The sequence below is a fragment of the Rhipicephalus sanguineus genome, chromosome 7, assembly GCF_013339695.2.
Source record: "Rhipicephalus sanguineus isolate Rsan-2018 chromosome 7, BIME_Rsan_1.4, whole genome shotgun sequence".
Taxonomy (NCBI): domain Eukaryota; kingdom Metazoa; phylum Arthropoda; class Arachnida; order Ixodida; family Ixodidae; genus Rhipicephalus; species Rhipicephalus sanguineus.
The window spans coordinates 82530139-82553825 of record NC_051182.1 but is presented as its reverse complement, the minus strand read 5'-3'; the positions used below and the strand labels follow the sequence as shown (position 1 = coordinate 82553825).

At 44.9% G+C, this 23687-nt stretch overlaps 1 protein-coding gene across 1 annotated transcript in view; it reads right to left on the bottom strand.

The window, feature by feature from the left end:
- Positions 1 to 23687, bottom strand: part of LOC119399569 (5'-nucleotidase) — a 61430-nt gene that overhangs the window by 6317 nt on the left and 31426 nt on the right. Inside the window, exons 6-10 of the mRNA XM_037666374.2 lie at positions 19867 to 20092; positions 10511 to 10696; positions 8218 to 8415; positions 3102 to 3362; positions 1064 to 1222 (exon numbers count right to left, since the gene is read on the bottom strand). Coding sequence (XP_037522302.2) covers positions 1064 to 1222; positions 3102 to 3362; positions 8218 to 8415; positions 10511 to 10696; positions 19867 to 20092 — 1030 coding nt within the window. The remainder of the gene's footprint in view (positions 1 to 1063; positions 1223 to 3101; positions 3363 to 8217; positions 8416 to 10510; positions 10697 to 19866; positions 20093 to 23687) is intronic.

Genomic DNA, 23687 nt, shown 5'->3' with positions numbered 1-23687 from the left:
GAGTTCTTTGAAGCGTATGTCATAAACAAGTTGGGAAGCAGATGCATCAGCATGCAATCTCTTCACCTATTTTCATATGAACTAGACTATCTTGACGATTAGTGCGGTAGGCGGTTTTATCTGGGTTTACTATGTGGCAGTGTTATTGGTAACACGTGGTTTTGTTCGTTGCTTTTTACATTCAATCGACGAAAAATAAGGCTTAGTTGCGACTGCGTTTCTTTTCTGTCATCTCATTTCTTAGCACTTTTTACGCGGCGCTACACCCAAACCTGCAATGAAATACCTACTAGCCTGCATTGGCACCCTTGTTCGTACTATACCGCTACATTTCTATAAATAATTTTTGTATTACTCTCTGTTCATCGGTAAAATTAAATCAGGCTATGCCGCGACGTTTCCACAGCGACTCCAGTCGCAAGACGACATTGCGACAAGACAACATTTATTCCCAACAGTGAAATACGCAATGCAACCATCGCAAAACACAGTGTGTTACTCCGTTATGTAATGATAGCGGTGGTGAGCTTAAACCATTCACTTGAGAAAGTAGCTATTCCAAAGGATCTCAGATCCTGCTTGTTTGCTTTGCAAAGCGGGTGCTGTGCCAAACGTCCTTGCATAAATATTATTAATTTATGCCCCTTATTCAATAATTTTCTATCTTTGGTAAACCCAATTAGTACGCGTGAACAGACCTCTCTAAAACAATTTCAACGAACATAGAGGCGAATATAAATATACCCATTGTACGCACTTACGGTTATTTCTATTAATCGGTTTGCTGGACATGGTTCCTGTCACTGTGTAAATTGCTCAGTTCTCTCGTGTTACGATAACAAATATCTAAATGTTCGCGTAAAGCATGTGACATTGTTCTCATCATAGTGAATTTTGTTTCGCTGCTCCGTATGTAATAGGTTTCTACAACTTGATTTATACTCCATTTCCGATTTTGCTATCAATATTCACAACTGTGCTTTGCATGTCTGAACTGGTATATGCATAACGAAATGGTTTCGGCCGTTTTTTTTGTTTTTTTTGTTATTACTTGAATACATACCTGACACTTGCAAAAATTTTCCATTCAAGTCTGGATACCAAGCGAAATCACGCACACCGTATTCAATCATATTCCACAGTTCACTTCCTTTCATATTCATCACGACCAAATCACTGTCGTACGGCATGGCACCCAGTAGATCTCCCAGAGTAACGTTTGCTGGAAGGGAAAGTGCATATTGTAATGCGACCAGCCTACGTATTGTTAGTGATAAGAGAAACACAAAGGGTCCACTGTAGCATAAGGCAGCGATAGAACGCAGCCACGGAGTTCAATGAAACGGACATCAATATCGTCAGGCGTCCCCTCAAATGTTGCTTGTGAAGAAACTAAGCGGAAAACACAAAGCTTTTATAAGAACATCGAAGCGAAGGCAGCGCTAACTTGTTTTTCGCGCCGTGGTAAGTGAGCACTTTTTGAGTTACGCTGCGAAGTACGATACAATGGATTCCATGCCACCGTGCAGCCGCACTCCGAAGGCGTTGAATTGCAAAAGTGTTCGCATGCCACAAATACTGCGCATTCGACAAAAATTCATGTGATCAGCCTTATGTACTGCAATATGACGTATCTAATTACTACCATTCATTGCTCAATTTTTCGGTAACATACCTTGAACTTGTGCTTCAATCGCAATGGAATCAAGCAGAGCGCCAACGTATTTGGCATTTGTTCATGCCGCAAAAGAGCTTGTGCTGCTCTTTTTAACCGAAGTGTTGTTAAGACACCTGACCTTGAGTCAAATAATTCGTGGTACGGTGTCGGCGACAAAACAAATAGTGCCAAAAGCTTCGTGACCAAGCGATGGCGTCATGTTATGGCATCGTCTTTTGTTGTAAGGGGGAACAATACCGAAGGCTGTGAAACACTACGTGAAGTGAAGAAAGCTTAAAAAGGACAGGGGGCTGCAATTGTCTATTACTGTCAAAGTATTTAAGGACTGCCTCGTAAGAGCATATGCTTTCGCTTATAGCGTTTGCTCTAGGCAATGTCAACTATTTATTTTAAACATTTATTATTGCGACAGCAATTATATGGACAGTCTCGGCTGGTTTGGCGCCGTCTTCATGTACCGTATATATATATATATATATATATATATATATATATATATATATATATATATATATATATATATATATATATATATAAAAGTCCGAACAAAAATTAATTCAGAAATATGCTTCCGAAGCGCTGAATCGAAACAGTGACTTCTCGCTCCGCAGCGCGTAGCGCTAACCACTACGCCACAAAGCGCAGATCCTCCGGGTAGCTAACGCCGAGCGTTATATACACACTCATCTACCACTGGCAGGACTCAAAGACGGCAGGCGCTTAAAAGTGTTTCTTCATTACCAGCGAGATGGCGCGAGGAGCGCGACGGGCGCATTTAAAATTCGCCGGGCAGCTCGCTCGCTTCTTCTGCTATTTGCGCAGGCAGAACCTTGCCCTTCTGCTTTCTTCTCGAACGGTAGTTGCTGCCGGGTGGTAGATATTTCTGCAGCCTAGCAGCGCGTTCATCCCGGGCCGCTTTTCTTGCTATCGCATTCATTGCTTCGCCCTTGCGGAGAAACCGACTTTTTTGTTCACAGAGATTGGTGTTAGGTAACAGAGGGATGAAGACACAATTTCTTCGTTGAACTTGCGTTCAAGTTTTCACGCATTAAATTTCTAAAATAAGCACCTGGACTGATGGCAACTTTTTCTGGGAAAGAGGTCTGAATATGTGATTCTGAAGACAGTAAGAATTTCTCGGCGATACCAATATCCGACAATAGTATATAGCCAATACACAATACTGAAAATATTGATATCCGACAATAGTGTTGCTTCAAAGTGCATGCACGCCTCGTCAGCATAAAGATGGGCCACTCTGACAAAACACTACGCCGTAACGTCCAGGCAGTCGCTAAAATACTAGAGTACAGCTTCAACAATTTTGGCGTAAGAATACACTGGAAACTAAAGGTAGAAATTGTTATTTGCTCCGGTATTAGATTTTTTGACAACTCGAGAGGTTGGTACTGGGCTTACTCACAATTTTGCCTTATAGTGTCCCTCGCGATGCCTCCGTTGATGACGGCGGCGTTTATTACGGACCAGGCTCCTCGAAAAGGGCTGTCCCTGTTCGCGTAGAAATCAAGGAATGAATCAGCCATCAAGTTAACAGAATTGCACTCCCTGTAACGGCACAGCTTTCCGTCGGCCTCCAGCACGACTTTGGTGGATCCCACTGTTTTTCTGATCGCATCGTCCACGATCTTTTTGTACGGCATCATGCTGTCCAAAATGCGCATATCTGAAAAGATACAATATTTGTTAGGGTGTCTCGATTTTCTATTCAGCATATTGCGGAGCAGAAAACGCATGACATATAAAACAGCGAATACGAGCGAATAAAACGGACCGATATATAGATGGTGGCGGATATTGAAATGCTGCGGCGACTTAATAAATTATTGAACACGATAGAACAAGCCTCGTTCTTCCTTTTTAGTCCGTTTTCTTGCACTAATGGGACTTCAATAAAGAAGTGCTGATTGGCGATCGGTTGTAAGTTAATTCGTTACGCATGGCACATTTGCTCGTCACGTTTCTTTTACGACTAAAGTGCTGAAGGTGACGTTCAGTGGGCTTGCGACATACTGAGACGATTCCACATGTGATATATATTCCAATGGGGTGGTCAGTAAAGGAAAACGGCGACTTGTTTAACAAACAAACAAACTATCCGGTAAACATTCGAATGCAGTCCTCTCAATTGTGCTATTGCACAGCCCTTGTTCGCGTTAAAGCATAATATGAATTTCATTTCACCACAAGTAACAGACGCCAACGAAAGAACATCTGCCGTCGACAACATCCTTAATAAGCCAGAAAACCTGATAGAAAGAAATACAGATGCTCAAGAAGCCTGGAGGTTTCACCATGAAGATGCCATGACGTCATTTATTGCAATGGCACCTGTTAGTGCGATAATGGTGAAACTGAATCACATTGTCTGCTTCGGGTGGCGAGGACTGCGTAAAGTTTATTGAGCTACAGAATGTTTACCAGTAAGACATCACAATGAAATTGACACGTTGTTTTTTTTTAATTCGAAACACTGCCCATGTGAGCAGTAATTAGTGGTATCAAAAATGCACATGCAGATTTGCTTCGTGTATAAAGTCTAATAGTGAACGGTGCTAAGGTCCATGGATAGAGCGTCGACGTCGGTTGGTCGGCCAGGCCTGAGGCCCATCGTACGTAGATGGCGACATGCCTTATTTGTAGGCCTCTACAAGTCCACAGGAAGTGTGGATTGGGGCGTAAAAGTGGGCATGGTGCATCATATGGTCCACGGTAATGTTCCGCCTAGAGAGTTGTCACAGATGGGGCAAGTGCCACCAGGACGCGAAGACTCCACAACGTAACCTCCTCTCAGCGGCGGCGCGCAATTGAGAGTTATAACTTGGTGAATCATTTTCTCTTCTAATAAAAAGCCAGTGAACATGTAATTATCAAACAAAGTGAACATGTAATTATGAAACAGAGTTATCAAACAAATATTTGCTTCAAACTGACTAAGTGGTCCGGTTTAGTTAAGCTTTTATAAAATTATACAAGCGAGGTGCAAAGCCGAGAATATCGTTGCAAGGTAAATTCAGCCATAATGAGTATACATGGAACATTTTGTAAACCTTATTTCAATTTGCTGTTCATAAGACTACATAAAGCTTGCTCAAAATCTGGGGCATATCAATTGTCAACACACTTGTCGGTGAACAATCGTTCGCTTTAACAGTGACGACTGGTAAGCCATAGAAAATAGGAAAGTGGTTCAAGTATTCATTTCCAATGTCATCATCTATGATCCAATACGCTTTTTCATCCGCGCTCAATAATACACGTGGAGTTACATTTTGAAAGTGAATCTTTCTTTCGCTCTTCGGCTGACTTTTCGGAGGCCGTTGGCATAATGGACCACCCTTAGTCAATTCGCTGCGGCGTAGGCACTAGCCTTGAGGTGGAAAGAAGAATGGCGCCCTTCTTTCACTTCCCTCCAAAGACGCTGCTCCACGTTGCCTAATTGGTTCAAGAAACAAGTGTCTCTCCTCTCCTTAAACTAATACTACGCGGCACCGGCAGTGAGGGGGAAAGCAAAGTTGGCACTGAAAACAAAATAAACTCGATACACTGACCACGCTTTCTCATTTGTCTCCCCGTCAGGCCTGTGAGGCCTTGCGAATCCTTACTGATGATGCAGGCGGGTGACACGTGCGTTGCGCGAGTCAAGTGGAGGAACATGCATATTACGCTGGGCGATCTTCACATCAGCGAGGCAGCAACACAAATGCAACTTAATGACGTCCTCGCGCGTTCGATTCAGTACGCACCCGGGGCTGTGCTCTCTGGCTACGACAACAACAAGGACAAGTCTACACCCTTGGTTTTCAACGGAGATCTGAACGTCGGCCTACGAAAGCTGGCTAGCCGGTGACTAATGACTTTCATGGAAGATGTCTATGACGTGCGCCTCGTTAACAGTCCTCTTCGCACTCTTTGCTACACAAGTCAAGCACCGGTGGGGCGATTAACGACGTGTTCGCCAGGGGAATGGAGACGTTCTATGGCTCTCGTTAGTCTCCTATTTCTCGACGCGCTCGCCACTGCTCAACGTTCTGCAAAATCAAAGGCACAAGAACAAGAACGCCTTTATAAGAAGGCGACACGTACTTTCGTTTTAAACCCGTTATGCCCCCACGACCATGCATTAATAGCAGGTGGCTAGTTTAATTCTATTCTGCGTATAAAAACACTGAAATTAATGACAATGTCTAAATGAAAAAAAAAGCTGTCTTCTGAGTGGTGGAACTGACTCGCAGCACAAAAAGAACGAGGTGGGCTGTGCTTTTGTATCCATCAATGTGATCAATGTGCTTTCAGTGTGACAGAGAAGGCATATCACATGGAAATATATGCGTTATTATGTTTAAATTTCCGTCATTTCCATAAAGGTATATACATTTGTTTTTCAACTTGCATACTCTTGTTGCTTTTTTCGCAAACATCCCTAAAAGTTTCACTTGATGACGACTACCCCATAAGCGTGGGATCCACCCATTTTTTGTATAAATCAAGTGGGCAGCCGATGTGGCCCAAATGTTTTGTGGTCAATGAGCTTATAAAAGCGACAGCGTGTGTATAAGTCGATAGAGACATTGTACTAGCAGCATGTGTTTCCTTTTATTTATATCGCAGGATGTTGTGCCCTCGTACAAGTACCTTATCAACCAGATGAATTGTGATATTTCTTAGGGAATGCGTATTGATTATGTTACTGGCACCGCTGACTGCATACTGGGCTTCTTAAGACCCATTTTTAACACTTAAGTGTTTTACGCCGGGGTCCACCAAGACTCTCATGACGTATTTTCATGAAGGAAATACGTCAGCATATTGAACGCCATGAGATAGCAAAGAAAACACTACCGCAAAAAATAGGTTGACGAGAGTCGAACCCATGACCTCTCGGTCTGCGACGATGGCTGGCGGGCGTTTAGCCCACTGAGCTACCGCCAAACACATAAAGGAGGCTACATGAACGCACCTTTTACATTTCAAACTGTCCTCTCGCAGTGCTTTTGTATGAATGGATGGATGTTATGAGTGCCAGCTTCATAAGGCTGCCGCGACATGTGTGGAACTAGGCTAAAAAAAAAAGACTTCGTTGCCTCCACCAATAGCTCCTGCAACGCTCCGTTGGTACGACCATCCCATTCGGCGCGTTTCCAATAGGAGAAGTGTAATGTCGTCAACGCTTTAGCAGACCGCCAGGGGGTGCCTTTAGCCGAAGCCTCGCTCATAGCATCGATCCATATTAAAAAAAATAGCTCTCCGACGCTCGCCTGGCTGTCTCACTGCGTTCCCCGCTCGCCCTGTGAGAATCAACGGCAGGCTAGAAGGAAGACACGTCGCTCGTCGCGTTTCTCTTCGCGTTTCACAACGCTGTGAAGGAGTGCATATTAATATCACATGTGCTTGTTGACCCCATCTTTGCGCGGGATTCACCACAAGAGGTGTCCAGGTATATCTTGACAACTTCAGCTACCGCGAGGGTTAAATCATGATCATGGGCGTTAGCCGTCGGGAAACAGATGTGCCACCGTCAACGTGGGTGTATCCACATCAAGCGGTGCTATATATGCCAACATTGAACAAGCTCTCATACAATGTACAGACACTGTACAAGGTGTACAGATATTGTACAGGCTCTCATATACCAGTGCACTATAAGCAATTAACTATTTCTGTAACGACGCGTTTCACTTTCGTGTTATACCGATTTCCATGACGGAGGGATCAGCCATTTTTTTTATCACATAACCTTGATTAGTTAAACTGAACTTGTATGAAACACTTGCTCCTTCTAAATTAGCATACCCTAGCTAGTCAAATCACAATTCTATAAAACGCTTGTTCCCTTAAATTTATAATGCGCGAGCTATACCTAGGATTCTCATAAGCTAAAGGTTTAGCGGCTATCAAACCCATCTAAAACCGCGCAGCTTGTTTTATTTTCTCAAGTGAGTATGCTCATGCCAGCGCATCACCAACGTAAGCAACACTTGCGTTAACTAGACTAGGCTTGCGACGTGAATGCACGCCCTTGTTCGCCGAGGTCTACCCTTATAATCATTTGTCAAAAGTCGTTCTTGTTTAAACATCTTTTTACGCGTCATCACGTTCAACCCATCATGCAAAGTTGGTATGCTGTCTTGCCCAATTATTATGTTGAATAAATTTCGAAGTCTAGAAAAAAATGAATACACCTTACCGCATCCATCGCGGCCACCACCGACGTCAACAGCTTAAAAAGTGCCGTTCATAACATTTTTTCTTAGCGTGTTTTCGTTTGCAACAAGAGCTTCTTTATTATGCTGTGCAAACATCTGTTATCCACCTCTCGTTCCTGCAATACCCTCAGACATTTGAAGTATATACATGAAGACTAAATACATGATTTAGCCAATGTATCCACTTCTGCAGAAATAAAATGCCTTTACCATGTGAGTGCGCGTGGATCAAATAAACCTCTTTTCTGCGAGAAAGTAATTACATGATTATATTTCGGGAATATTGCGATACTCTATAAATTCTCGAGAAGGTACCTTGAGGTATGTCCTGGCTCAGCAATATTGGATTGCCAATCCAGTGGGTTATGACTCCATGTCGGTTTATTTCCATACGGAGGTGGCCCAGATATTTTCCGAAGCGGTAATCTTGCACAATGAGGCAGTATGTTCCATCTGATCGTTTATGCACAACAGGATACGGCCCTTCGGGCTTATCGTCAACCGGTGGGCTTCCTGCGAAAAGTGAAGGAACCTGTAGATAACACAGCTACTGCCACAATATTGTGATGTAGGTAACAGGCATTAGCATCGAGTTCTTTCCATTATCGAGCGCTCTCCTGGAGTGATTGCCTGCGTGCAAGTGAGCACTTTTATGGTTTCAGATAATCACCGACATAGAATTAAGCAACGTGGGCGCCTGTTCAGTTGTATGGTTGTGGTATAGTTCCTCAACGTATAGTGAAACTGTGGCACTTAAATGAACGAATGCAATATGTCTAAAACGTTATAGTCTGTATTAGCAAAACACTGGAACAAGAGTTGTGAAGGCAGCTGCTCATTTTTTAGCGTCTTTATAGGTATGCGTGAGTGGAAGATGTCCTGTTCTGATGGAACGATAGCGGCGACCGACAGACAGGTGAAGCTGCAAAACGAATGGTAAGCACATGATATAGCTTTTCGTATGACAAGAAGCAAACTACTTTCTCTATCCGTTTAACGTACTGAAGATTAGTCTTAAATTTTAGAAGGCGCACGTTTCTCTGCTACAACTTACTGTGATCGGCATTCCAGCTGCTGGCAGCTTCGCGGCCGAGAATTTGCGCAAAACGAATGTTCTTGCAGTTTTTCGGTAAACGCGAGCGCTTAGTGTGATTAGTGGACAAATCCATTAGCTTGATCTTTCTGGCACTCATATAAAGCAACAAGTGTAGTGTTCACAATAATCGTTTCAGTTTTACCTCAAAGTGCAATGTTTTGTGCCTTGGAAGCTATATGACGCCTTAAGGGGTGAATCATTTGCCAGCGCAGGAGCTTTTGAAATACGCTTGCAGATGGCATGATTCCATGAAAGCAACATAGTTTCAATGAATTCCCTATTCCTGCTTGCTAAAAATCCGGCACAAAAGTTCTGCCTATAGAATATGGCAATGCCTAGCGGTGACCTTTCACTAGAACCTCGTGACAAGCTGCAACACAGCGAAATATCAAGCATTCTTGCATTATGAGGCACGCCTTTGTCTCTACGCCTACGCAGGTCACTGCGTCACAGTTCACGGTGTCCTTTCAAAAAGTGATTTGGTAGAGCATACAGAAATGACCCAGGGATGGGCTATAGCGAATCTAGAGGAGAATTTCAAAACAATCACAAAAAGTCGTGACGACAAACCATTGGTTGTTACTCTCAGAACACGCAACCTAAATGAATATATTAAAACGGGTTGACTTAGGTCCTTGTGCAACCGTACGTATGATATATGCGAGATTTTCAAGTAGGATTGAATCAAACAGCTGCGAAATTGAAACATCAATTGCAACATTACCTAATTACTAATATGGAGGGGGATCGCAAAGTAAAATTGGCAAGAGCGCTATCAAATACATTTATTCCGATGCTGTCTCGTGCCTGTGCCTCCTATGCTCATCTTCGTAGTGTCTGGATCTGTGTCATAATATATTTGCAGAACATCTTTGCCACGTCCTGCTCTTACATGAGAGCGTCGAGTGGCGTATAGAGGTAGCTATGCTCGCAAGGAACCCATTTGTCCACGCTTATTCACACCCCTCCAAGAGGCATGGTCCTTTCAAAAGAATACGTATGGAGACAGATAGTTCGCTTTTTCTGAATTTACGTTTGCCTCGTCTACATGGCACCTGAAGGGCTACTGATCTAACTGCATTGATTTTGAATGAAGACTGCTAATATGTTCAAATCTTTCATCCTCGCCACAGAGTAACGCTGGAGAAGTGTTCTGCGTGCCACGAAGATGTGCATATTTAGTTTTGAAGACAATTGCGGGAACCAATATTTTTGTTCAGTTTGGTTGAGACTAGCACGCTGTTCATTCGGCATGGAAGAAGTGTGTGTACGTTTCAGTTCTCGAGAACATGAATGCTTGGTGTTTAACGCTAACGCTAGAAGCCAAGAAGGTGGCAAGAACAAGGATTTCATGACATCGATGGGTTAAAGCTTCCCTGTCTGCCGCAGCCCTTTCTCCGACTCCGACCGGCAAGGAATAAATAAATAGGAAACCCTACCAGCTCACATTTCTACGTCCATACACTTTTTACCGCAAAAGGCGACCAGAATAATACACTTAGAGAGACTTACCTGAGTACAAAAACGTGTTCGTGTGCCCACCGATAATCAGGTCAAGCTCAGGGCATGCCGCGGCGAGTTTTTGGTCAACGTCGAAGCCAACGTGGCTTATCAGGATAAAAGTATTAATACCTCGTTGTTTGAGATTGGCGATCTCGCGGTTTATACTCTGAATTTCTGGCAGTATCTGGATGCGACCTGCAAAAAACGATGCGACCGCCGTATATTGGAACCAGCATAACTAATAATACTGCAATTAGAATTGCAGGATGTGGATTCCGAGGCGTAATAAATGCCATAAAACGTGTTAACTAAGAATAGTAACAATAGGGCGTATAAAGTGCTTGATAAAATGCTTGAAAAGAAAGTGGCAGTTTCTTGGTTAAGCAGAACACTCATCAGCAGTGCACATTTGCTCGTAATATCATGGCACCCGTTGCACTCTTAAAAAAGCGCAGGCCTGCGCGGAAAGCGCAGCACAGTCACAGCGAAAGTTCGAAGACCGGCATTTCTAGAACCCGATAAACTCTCTTGTGCTACTAATAAAACTACACTAGCAACGTACCCACTGCACCACAAATCATAATGTTTGTCATGTTGGGAAGCACCCACCATGACATTACTCGTCATTCTGCGGAGAAGCGAGGTACCATCTGTAGGCATTATGTGCAGTTTCTTGATGCGACGGCGGATGACGATGAAGAATTATGGCTGAGCCTTTTGTAATGGGTTGGAAGCTTTAAAGGACCCACTAGTTACATAATTCGCATTGTGTGATGCCCGGTCGTTATTTCACTCTCCCACCACGCTTTATAACACACGCTAACATCAGAAAGAGACAGAAAGAGGGAAATAACTTGATTGAGACCCTGAGGAAATAGATCATGGGGCCTTATGGGCTTCCTTGGCAACCAGTAGAAGTGCACTTGCGAGCAACCCACTACGCTATAAGTCATCATAATTTTTGTGAAGTAGGGAAGCAGCCACTAAGCATTTTTTGTCATTCTGCGCAGAACCATGGGACCTGCTAAACATTTGTAAGGCATTATGTGCACTTTGTTGATGCTATGGCTGATGACGATGAGGAATTATGGCAGATCCATTTGTAATGGGTTGGAAGCATTCAACAATCCACTCGTTGCGGAATTCACATTGTGTGACGCCTAGTTACATTGTTCGCATTGTGTGACACTTGCTTGTTATTTTACTCTTCTACCACTCTACATTACATATGGTAATGTGGTTCCTTCCTGAAATAAATCCTATATAGCACTCTGAAACGCGGTTCCGAAAACACAGCGCGGTTTAATAATGTATCTCCGACATTGTTCCAACTACCTCTTCCTTCTCCTCAGCAGACTACCCAATACTAGTTTATGTCCCAAGTGTGTCGTGCCAGAAGAAGAAGAAAAGTATGCCACAGATAGGCCCCCCATTCATTCCTCAACCATATTCGGATTGTAAAACAATTTAATTTCTCAAATAAGGTACCACCTGTTTCATGGCCGATCCCCCGCGGTGGATTGCGCCAAGTAACTAAGGATCAACCAACCAACCAACCTGCAGTCAAGTGGCCGTAGGCAATTGAAGAAAAAAAATGATCAGACGGAGCTTGTCAGAATGGGTGCCGGCTTGACCATTTCAATGCTGACTGTGTGTTCATGCCCATTACGCAGGATTCTAAAATGATGTTCAGAACACTTGATGACTGGGAAAGGACCGTCATAGCGAGGATGAAGAGCACGGCGAGACGCATCGACACGAACAAAAACGTGTGAAGATGTCGGTGGGTTTGCCGGCAGAAAAACGTCGTTCTTAGTGTGAGCTGAAGTTGGTGATGGGCACAAGTTTTGCATGAAGATCCGCAGACGCAGGACGAAAGAAGATGGATCCGAAACACTCCGCGTAGAAACGGGGCTGACGAGGTCACCAGGCAAACGGAGTGTGCAGCCATAAACCATCTCGGCTACAGAGCAGGCAAGTTCTGGCCGAAGTGTTGAACGCAGGCCGAGAAGCACGGTGGGGAGGTGTGATAACCAATTTCTGAAGGAAAAAATTGTAGCGCAAAGCAACACACGCACAGACAGAGAGGACGCGCTTGGCTCCAGAACTAGATAAATTTAACGTCACTAAGGCCTACATATATGTGGATGACTACCTGGTCATCTTAAATTGCGAAGGTAGCGCTGTTCCGGATCTAGTTCTTTCAGACATACAGCAGGCATTTGACAATGCAGGTGAAGGGCTTCGGTTCACTAGGGAAATGCAAGAGGACAACAGCATTCAGTTCCTTGATTTAAAGCTGTCCTTCACGGACAAGCACATTTGCTGGATGTATGATTCCAGAACTAAGAAAAGTCTGTTGCCCTTTGACAGTGCCCACTCAAAGCTTGTTAAGAGAGGTATCGCCATGACTTGCCTGAAAGCTTCTCAAGAAAAATCCTGCCAACATCAAATGCATGCTCGTTTTCAACTGCAAATTGTCCGCCTTAACGCTTCAAAGTTCCCTGCTTGGTTGGTCTGAAGTGTTTGCGAGTTCCTTCTGAAGAAGCGAAAGGTCCTGGAAACAATGACTCTAATGAGCATGAGCGACAACCCACGATACTTATACCGTACGTACACCGTATCTCGCACAACTTGAAAAAAGCCCTCTCAAAGTACAGTGTCAACGTCGTGTTCATGGCTCCATGCAAGCTCTCGAAGGTATGTTCCATGATGTCGAAAAGAAAGAGCAAGAAATGTGAAAAAAACATGACACGACTTTCACCGAATGTGATACCAATGTCGTGTATAAGATCCCCCTCAGCTGCGATAAAGTTTACATAGGACAAACAGGTCGATGTTTCAATGAGAGGGCCAGAGAGCACGCGCTGTCTGTTAAGAACAACTCGGGAGGGCATTTGGCCGAGCATTGCAAAAAGATGCGGGTGCACACCTGAGATTGTGCGCACAAGTTTCTTAAAGAGGGCACTAGATAGCACAGAAAGGAAGATAGTTGAAGCCTACTATATTTTAAAGACCGGTGACAACTGCATTAGCACGACTTCAATAACACTCATTAGGAATGAAGTGACCTTCTTAGAATTACATGTTTAACTTTCACCTCATTTGGGTTATCTTACTTTCGTTTTTGCTGTTTTATTGACGCCCCTTTGCACGTTTAAGTCTTGTTGCCGTTATTTCTTGTTGACTTTTTGACGCACCCCATTGGACCTTTAGGTGTTGTTGTCGTTTTCATTACAATTCTGCTTGCAGAAGCACACACGCTTCCGTTAGAGATAAAAAACAGAAAGAAAAAAAATTTCTTGTTTGTTTTTCTTCATTGGTTTTTCTGATTGGTTACGCCCGCAATTCGTCGTTTGTGGTGTATACTGAAGCATCGCTTTTAGATATGACGCATTGCTTCCTAGTTTCTATTCATGTAGAACCGTTGTTATCGCCATGTAAGAACCAATCTTATGAACAATCTGCAAGTTTCCTTGCTTATTTTTTGGTCATTTTTCCTTTATCTAGCAGTTTCAAAATTGCAATCTGTAGAACACGCTTGCAACCGCCAAAGTCATGGAGCTTTCTTGTTATGCAATGTTTGCCAAAAATAATTTCCTGCTGACAATGCTTATAGATATGATCCCCCCTTAGCTTTGTGCCTGATTATCGCGAGTGTCATGTCCTTGCTGTTCTTGTGTTCCTTATATATGTACGTACGTTTCTTCAATAAACACAGTTGGAAGTTAGCACCAGTCCCGTCCTCTCTGTCTGTCCGTGTGTTGCTTTGCGCTACAATTGTTTCCTTCAGAAGTCATGAACCAACTAGCCCAACAAAACGTACAGCTGATACCCAATCTTCGGCGAAAGGCTGCGAGGCCAGTGCTGCTTTTAGATGACGATGGAGTCTCTCTATCATGCCATTTGATGCTGGATGATACGCAGTTGTGCGAATACGCGCACAACCCAGTAGAGATGTGACAGAGGTGAAAATCGCTGACTCAAACTGTCTGCCTCGATCAGTAGTCACCGTTGATAGTACACTGACACGGCTAATCCAGGTAGCAAGAAAGGTACGAGCAACTGTTTCTGCCGTGATGTCAGGCATTGGAGCTTCTTCATGCCACCTGGTGTACCTGTCAATACACGTAAGCAAATATGTATATCCCCGACATGGAGGTAAAGGCTCGACAATGTCCAAATGAATGGTGTCCAAACGTGCATCAGGGAGAGGGAATTTTCCCCATGGGGGCTTGGTGAGCCGTTGTACCTTGATACGCTGACATGCTGTGCAAATGCGAACCCAGTCACGAATGTTAGCGCGTATGCGCGGCCAGACATAGCGTTCAGTGACCAGGTGTTGCGTAGCTCTTACGCCTGGATGGCAGATGGAGTGGAGGGTGTCAAAAACAGCACGACGCAGCAGTGAAGGAACGTAGATACGAGTGCAGTTGTGTGAAACATCGCACCAGAGCGTAACGCCGTCGTCGGGAAAGTTGACTTGTTCCAGTCGGAGGGAAGTAGAGGATCGGAGTCGTGGAAGCTCATCGTCTAATGCCTGTGCCTCCGCGAGCGAAGACAATGAAAGGTCGGTGGTGCTTGTCGTGGCATTGATGGTAATACTACTGAGAGCGTCCGCTGCACTGTTAAGTTGCCTTTTACATAACGTATGTCTGTGGTGAATTTGGCAATGAAAGCAAGGTGTCGAAGTTCTGTCGGAGTGTGCGTGGCACTGCAGGAACGTAAAGCCGAAACAAGTGGCTTGTGGTCGGTAAGAATGGCAAATTGTCGCCCTTCAAGGAAGTACCTGAAATTCTTCACCGCAAGGTAGGCCGCGAGGAGCTCCCGTCCGAAAGTACTGTATCGGCGCTCAGTGTCGCGTAACTTGCGGGAAAAGAAGGAAATTGGAGCCCATGCACCAATGATCCATTGATAAAGAGCGGCTCCAACTGCTTCTGAAGAAGCGTCCACCATGAGGCTAGTGCGAGCAGTTGGTGAAGGGTGGTGCAGGAGGGTGACCTGAGCGAGTTTGGTCTTAACGGTGGCAAAAGCTTGATCCGCGACCGTGTCCGAGGGACGTGCGGCTGACTCGGCTGTCGAAATCGAGAGTAGTGCTTCCAGAGACTGCAGCAGTGAAGAGCATGTAGGGATGAAGCGGCGATAAAAATAGACGAGTGCGAGAAAACGTCGCAGACTACGTATTGACGTAGGAGGCGTGTAGTCGATGATAGCTTGAACCTTGTCAGGTACAGGAGTGATGCCATATTTAGTGATCTGACGTCCGAGGAATGCCATCTCCGAGACTCCAAACTGACACTTTTCTATATTGATGACAAGCTCGTAATCACGCAGTCGAGTGAAAAGCTCACGTAGATGTGCCTTATGCGTTTCAGCGTCCTTGCTGGCAACGAGAAGATCGTCTATATAGGCGAAAGAAAACGGCAAACACCTTGTGACTTCGTCTATAAAACGCTGAAATGTCTGATCTGCGTTTCTCAAACCGAAAGGCATTTGTAAATACTCATAGAGCCCAAATGGAGTAATTATTGCAGTTTTTGGAATGTCAGAAGTCTCAACGGCGATCTGGTGATAAGCTTTCACGAGATCAGTCTTCGAGTATACTGTTGTGCCGGTTAAAAAGGCAGTACAGTCCTGAATATTGGGTAACTGGTATCGATCTGGAACAGTGACTGCATTGAGAGCACGATAATCACCACAGTGCCGCCAGTGATTGTTCTTCTTGGGAACCATGTGTAGCGCCGACGACCACGAGCTTGATGACGGAAGAATGATCTGTAGCTGTAACTTATGCTCGAACTCGTTGCGAGCAATTCGAAGTTTATCAGGGCCAAGTCGACGAGGGCGGCAGTGAACAGGTGGGACTGTGGTAACGATGCTGTGTGTCACAGTGTGCTTGGGGGTTTTATCCATTGGAGACTGCGTTGTAATCTTCGGAAACTCGTTGAGCAGAGCTATATATGGTGACGTAGGCGGTTTGACGAAAGTGGGGTTAAGGGCCGTAGCGCGTGACAGGAAACCATTGACCAATAAGCCGGTATAGCTATCCACCAGGCGACAGCGGTTCATATGCACGAGCATATGAAAATGCCTTAAGAAATCGGCGCCTAAGATTGTGTAGCGTACGTCTGCTATCCAAAATAACCACTGCAGTTTCCTCTTGAGACCAAGATCAAGCGTCAGATACTTCTGTCCGTAAATTGCAATGACAGAAGAATTGATCGCTTGCAAAGGAGTTGACTTCTCGCGCAGACGCCGGTCAGTTTTGGAAGCTGGAATTATGCTGACTTCTGCTCCAGTGTCCACCAGCAAGCGAAGACCTGTTGTTCTGTCGGTGATGTGGAAGAGGCGGCTTGATGATTGGCCTTGATTGCCCGCCGCTGTTATTGACGATCGGCCGGAGCATTTCCCATGCGCCATGAGCAGGGTGGCACACATCTACCCGTATGTTGGGCTAACTTTTATCTTCATATTTAGTGGAGCAGTAGTAAGTAATGGGATTTACGCCATGTCTGCGGCGCATGCCCGCTTATTATGCCCACAGGCATTACCCCGGATCCTGGACATGAAAGGCTTGACCAAGGACAGCTTCGCTCTTTCAGCAAAAAACCTTCTCAGTTGATAGCAAACTCCCTAAAAGTCCAAAGTTTCCTCCTGGACAGGAATTGTTCTTGAAGCGTATGACATTTTGCTTTTCCACGACTTTTTTCTCGACATGTGGGATTCCGAAGAACGAATTTTTTAAATGCCAAGCATTTCATTGCGAACCTCTGGAACTTCGAGCGTTTCTTTCTGTCTATCTATCTATCTATCTATCTATCTATCTATCTATCTATCTATCTATCTATCTATCTATCTATCTATCTATCTATCTATCTATCTATCTATCTATCTATCTATCTATCTATCTATCTATCTATCCAGCCGCCTAAGCCTGGGGCACTCATGATCACCTCCTTAACTTGGTGTAGAGCAAAACTGACATGCGAATGTAACAGGTTTTGACGAATGTGACTGTGTGGTCATGGCATCCACGTCTAGGCGAAGCGCGAGGAAAACAGGGCACACTCAAGAACATACAGTTAGTGGCTGTCCTGTGTGTTCTTTACTGTGTCCTGTTTTCCTTGCGCTTCGCTTCCACATGAATCTATACCAATTCGCCCAGCACTCTACGTTACTTTAGGTCATGGCATCAATAACGCGAAAATCCTGCCGTGTACGTCATCAATCCCTTTCTTCTAGATAGGCGTGGCACATAGCCGTTTACCGCGGGCCACGGTGTACGGGCATGCGCCACAGGGGATTGACGGTTTATGTCTGCCAAGGAAGGGCGAGAACAGACGTCTGTAACTAACTTGCGAAAGCGTTAAGAAAAACTCACATCGGCAGCGATGACCCGACGAATGGAAAGAATAAAAATTAGTATCCCTGCAGCAATGCAACCTAACCATTCTGCGTGGCAATCAGGCATTCTACCACAGAGGCACGCCACGACTATAAACTGGTTTGTAAAAACAGTCTATGCAGTCGTAATGTCGGGGCGACGTCAATTGTGGCTGTGTTGCTGGCTATTTCATTTTACAACAAAGCAGTAAACACTACACATGTATTCCTACGATACAGGCGTCATTTCAAATAAACGTCTGTGGTTCTAGTGTTGTCTCCGCTTTTATAGCAGCCTATAGTCGGATACAACTTTAGAAGTCAGCGGCATTTCCTCCTCAAAGGCTGATGAACACAAGCCTGCGCCAATGGGCGCACTCGAACCTGACGTCCAGAGCGGGACTGCCGGTAGCTCCGCCTTCGGAGAACATCGGCGTGTGCACGAGCGGGACTATTTCTTTAGTCGCGGAGGCGATCGGCTGCCGCGTTTGAGAGACGCCGTAGTGGAGGATGCCGGGACCGCCCCAGAAAGGCGTTGGTCACGGGTTCGATCCCCGGACAAGGACGAATTTTTTGGCAACTAAGAGGCTTTATTTCTGAGAAATCCGCATGAATTTTCTTGTGGCTTCGTGCTACAAACGGGTGGTTGTCTATTTTCCCTTTCTTAACCCTTCCGCCACCTTGCGGGTTTCCGCAGAACTGATTTTGCAATATGTGTCCAGTTGCTTCGAGTTGTCGATGAATTCGCCCTCGCGCTACCAATTGCTAGCTTCCTGGTTAGCTCAATTGGTAGAGCGACCGCCCCGGAAAGGCGTTGGTCCCGGGTTTGATCCCCCGGCCAGGACAAATTTTTCGGCAACTAAGAGGCTTTATTTCTGAGAAATCCGTATGGATTTCCTGGGGGGCTTCGTGCTACAAACGAGTGGTTGTCTATTTTCCCTTTGTTAAACGGTGGTGTAGCCGCCAATCACCAACAGACATTGTTCAGGCCCTCTTTTAACAATACACAGTAAACATTCGACAACTTTTTTATGGGCACGTTTTACTTTCGTGTTTGGAAACTATTTCGTATTAGAAGACTGGATATTTGAGAATCGGCCTCCAGATTTTAGTGACTGTGGAAATCATCAACGATATATTTTTGGAACCGTGACGTCAACCCCTTCACAGATTACCCATATACAACGTTATTTTGTTCGAACTCCGCCCCCCCCCCCCCCCCCACACGCGCCCGCTATCTTTACTGTCCCGACACCTGAGTGGTCAAATTTCGTGCCTGCGGCCCGCTAGCTGACGGGAGTTTGAGACCCCTGGGCTACGACGTCCATAACATATTTTTTCTGTGACCCATTCTGCTCTCATCTCGTCCCTTAACGTTACACATATCATTTTTCTTTTCGTTCGTTGTCCTCAAGATAAGTAGAACTTTTCCTAGGCCTCCTGGTGTCTGTCCCGCAGGTAAGTACTTGCAAGATCCAGCTGTTGTATACATTTGTCCTTACAAATACTCGTAAGCTACCACTCATGATCTGCAAATGCCTGTCGAATGCGCTCCACCAATGGAGTTATAGGCACGAGAGCACAAACATAGAGGCCACTGCTTATGCAGATTGACCACCAAGCTTTACATATCTCATGCTATATTATTCTTAATTCTTTCACGGGACATTGAACATCCGCTGTGTAGAAATCATACACTTGATTATTTCAGCGTGCTATTTAACGCATCCATTATTAGATGCGGGACCTATTAATAGCAAAGGTATGGGCGTTGATACGAGGCCTACAAAACTCACAGATGTTGCTGAGTAACTGCTCACCCGCTAAAGAATAAGAACGCATAAATTAGGTGAGCAGGCAAAAGCATTCACATTCTCCTCAAAGAGATACGCGAATGATTTGTACGCTCTCTCTGAACGGGTGAAGTTTAGCATATCATTTGCTTCATGCAGGATTTGAATGTACAGGCTGCACAGGCTCACCAGGTTTGGCAATCGTTATAGTCTCAGTAGTAACGACACCCAGAAATGCTATCTGGTGACCTTCAAAAGTGTACACTGTCGACTTTGGTAAATAGATGCCCCTAAAGCTCGGCTCAGCAGACGTGTCCAGATTTGTTCCCAGAACGCGGACATTTTCTTCTTTCATTATTTGAAGAAATGGTGCCAGTCCTTCCGGTCCGTCATCGAACTCATGATTTCCTAGGCACTGTAAAAAAAGTGAAGCATGAAAAGTTACGCAAAAATGCACAGAGATAGGGAGAGGAGGGGCGAAAGGACGCGGTGGTAACTATAGATGCGAGTTTCCGGTTTGCTGTTCTGCAGACTTTCTGGCTAAACGTAGATGTAGGTCTTGAGGGGGGGGGGGGCGATTCGGATTACTGTTCCCGACATCTCTACACAGAAGCTAGTTTGGCTGGCAGCTTCTGATAATATGAATCGCTTCTCCTCAGTCTTTCATCAGAAGCGTCGCGATCGCTTTAAGGATTGGCCGTTTAATATTTCATTAATATTCAGGCATGTGACTTCGCCCTAAATACAATACAAATGACAGTTTCTGACGACCACCCCCAGCACGCCACTCATCACGTTTTCCTAGGTGCCCTAATTGTATTGCTAGAAATCTCGCATCTCGCCCAAGTAATACACGCGGCGCTGCACGCGGACATTGAGCTATCTAGTCGGTATTTCGGAAGTATCTCCTTGCTTATTTATCCATGTACCCTAAAAGCTCGTATCGGCAATGCAAATGGGGTGAAATGCCAGTGCATATAAGCACGGAGTGATATATGCAGTGCATATAAGAAAAGGCACATTAGCAACACAGTTAAGTGGAAATAACGTACACCAACAAAAATGCACAGGGTAATAAATATTGCACATGCAAGTATTGACGCTTTTTAGTAAAATTGTAACTTGTTTACAAAACACCGTGGTCAGTCATAGAGACAACGTCATCTGAAGGTTTATAGCAATGCGTTTCTTGTAGAAGTAACGGATGACGAAAATTAATGAGTGGAACAAAAAGCTTTTTTTATATGCGCGCTCCAAACGCTTGAATGTACGAAGTGATGAGTTAAGGCGAGCTCTCAGGAAAAAAAAATTCGGCAGATCCCACGTACCGTGGGAATCGATGATATGCGAAGCATGCGCAGGATGGCGACTGTGGCGTAATTGTTCACATCTACCGAAACGTTACGGAATGACGCTAGAGAAATGTGTAAGTGGTATACGCACACTCATATGTTGAAGACGTACATATGTATTATATAAACGCTTGTTTACTGCTGCGTAACGATGCCAACAGCAACATGAATGTTATCAACACCAGACGCGGTAAGCTCATATGTACTGATTATATTCTGCAATAATGAATAGCGTGAATCCGAACAAGACAAAGAAGAAAGATGCGCAAGACAGCCGTTACTCGCAACTAAGCTTCATTCAAGAAAGTTTTCCTAGATATATACACAGCCAAGTGGAACGCGCAGGCGCACTGCACGTACGTTACAGCCACAGTTGGAGTTGTTAAATCTGTTATGCTTGCATTTGTCCGTTATGACGGAGAACGCACGCCCGGAGAACGAACGCACGCACCCGTGCGCATGTGTGGAAAGGGTTCTTGACAATTTTTGGAGGTCATCATCACCGTGATCAGCGAGCCCCAGCAGCTGGACCGGACTTGTTCTTCGCATCCGTTCGTGATCGCGGCTACGAGGGGTCTAAGGGCAGTTAAGTGCGAGGTATAGTACAGCATCCTGTGTGCCTCTTACGATGAAATGATCTATGATGCCTCCTGTGCTGGACGTGGCAACGAGGTCTTTTGATGCCCTGTCCACATCTAAGCCGTTTTTCACGCAGTATAAGGACCAGGCGTTGTTAGGTCTTGATAAATCAATGTTGAAGTCACCGGTAATGATGAGAGGCCTGGTTCTCTCGACAGATTTATTTTATGAAGGATTGATCCCGGTATTTGAGTAATCCACGTGGCGAACCACGTGTACGAGTGGATGGTAGTTGAGCGTCTTCCAGGGCTGTTCTATCTTCAGCTTCCTCACTTTCCTTGCGTCTGTCGCGGTGGCGTAGCGGTTACGGTGCTCGGCTGCTGACCCGAAGGCCGCGGGTTCGATCCCGGCCGCGGAAGTCGAATTTCGATGGAGGCAAAATGTATATGCCCGTGTACTGTGCGATCTCGGTACACGTTAAAGAATACCAGATGGTCAAAATTTCCGGAGCCCTTCGTTACAGCGTCTCTCATATCACATCGTTGTTTTGGGACATAAAACCCCAACAATTTTTATTAATATCACTTTACTTCAGTGTCAATGTGCGTGTGTTCGCGGTTGCTGTGTTGGTTGAGACTCTATCACCTGTGGCACATACCCGCAAAACATGAACTCTGGTATGCGGGTATGTGCCACACGTGACTGAGAGAAAGGGTTTCAAGACGTACGCGACAGGTATTTTGCGTTATTCATGTCATGACCTGTGGATCGTGTTCGCCATACACTGATCCCCTGCTATGCCAATTTTGGTATAATACAAGTTATGGAGACGACCTTGAGAGCGCGCAGACGTAGGCGGCTAGATAGATAGATAGATAGATAGATAGATAGATAGATAGATAGATAGATAGATACGTAGATAGAAACGGCCAAAGTGCCTGAGGTTCGCTAAGAAATGCTTCGCATTTAAAAGCACACGTCATAATAAAGCGTGTCAACTTATGTAAATGGTATTTTAAATGCGAAGTTTTTCTTAGCGAATCTTTGGTAATTTCACCGTTTCTATCTATCTATCTATCTATCTATCTATCTATCTATCTATCTATCTATCTATCTATCTATCTATCTATCTATCTATCTATCTATCTATCTATCTATCAACCGCCTACGTCTGGTAGCTCTGATGATCGCCTCCTTAACTTGCTGTAGACCAAAATTGACGTGTGAGGGTAGGATAGCTTGACGAATATGACTGTCGGGTCATGACATGAATAACGTGAAAATCCTGTCGCGTACGTCGTAAAACCCTTTCCTCCAGACACGTGTGGCACAAACCCGTTTACCACGTGCCACGGTGTACGGGTACGCGCCACCAGTGACCGCCAATTTATATCTACCCAGGAACGGCGAGAACATGCATTGGTAATTTTAGTGGGAGAGCATTAAGAGAAATTGACATCTGCAGCGTTGACCCGACGAATGGAAAGAATGAAAATTAAGAACCCAAGCAGGAATCGAACCCAAGCATTCTGTGTGGCTATAAGGAATTCTACCACAAAGCCACGCCAGGTGTATAAACTAGTGCGGAAAAACAGCCTATGCAGGCGTAATGTAGGCGCAACGTCCATTGTAGTTGTGGTGCTGGCTATTGGCGGCGAGGTCGAGCAGAGTAGGCACCTAGCGGCGAGTGGCCGAAACCCCGCGGTGTGGATGGCTCCTTGCGTCTCCTGCTCCCCACACCGTGTCCGCATGTGTGCATACGTCATGCGCGTCCTCAGATTACAGCTTATTCCGTTGTTCTATAGCACAGTATCAAATGCTTGTACGTATGCCTACACAATATACGTAAATTTCGCCTTACGAGACTTGTATGCACTCTAATAAGTGAGTACACGCCCGTGTCGGTATGGCGCTAGGTCTAACTATCGTACTGTCCATTCGCCAAAATCATTTTATTGTGGGTACCGCTTTCTCGTTCAAGCACGTCACATAGTTTATTCGGTGTCGTCCTACACGAAAAAAAAGTACTAAATGTCGAGGTGTGAATGCAGGACTTTAGCGACACCATCCCGTGATGTG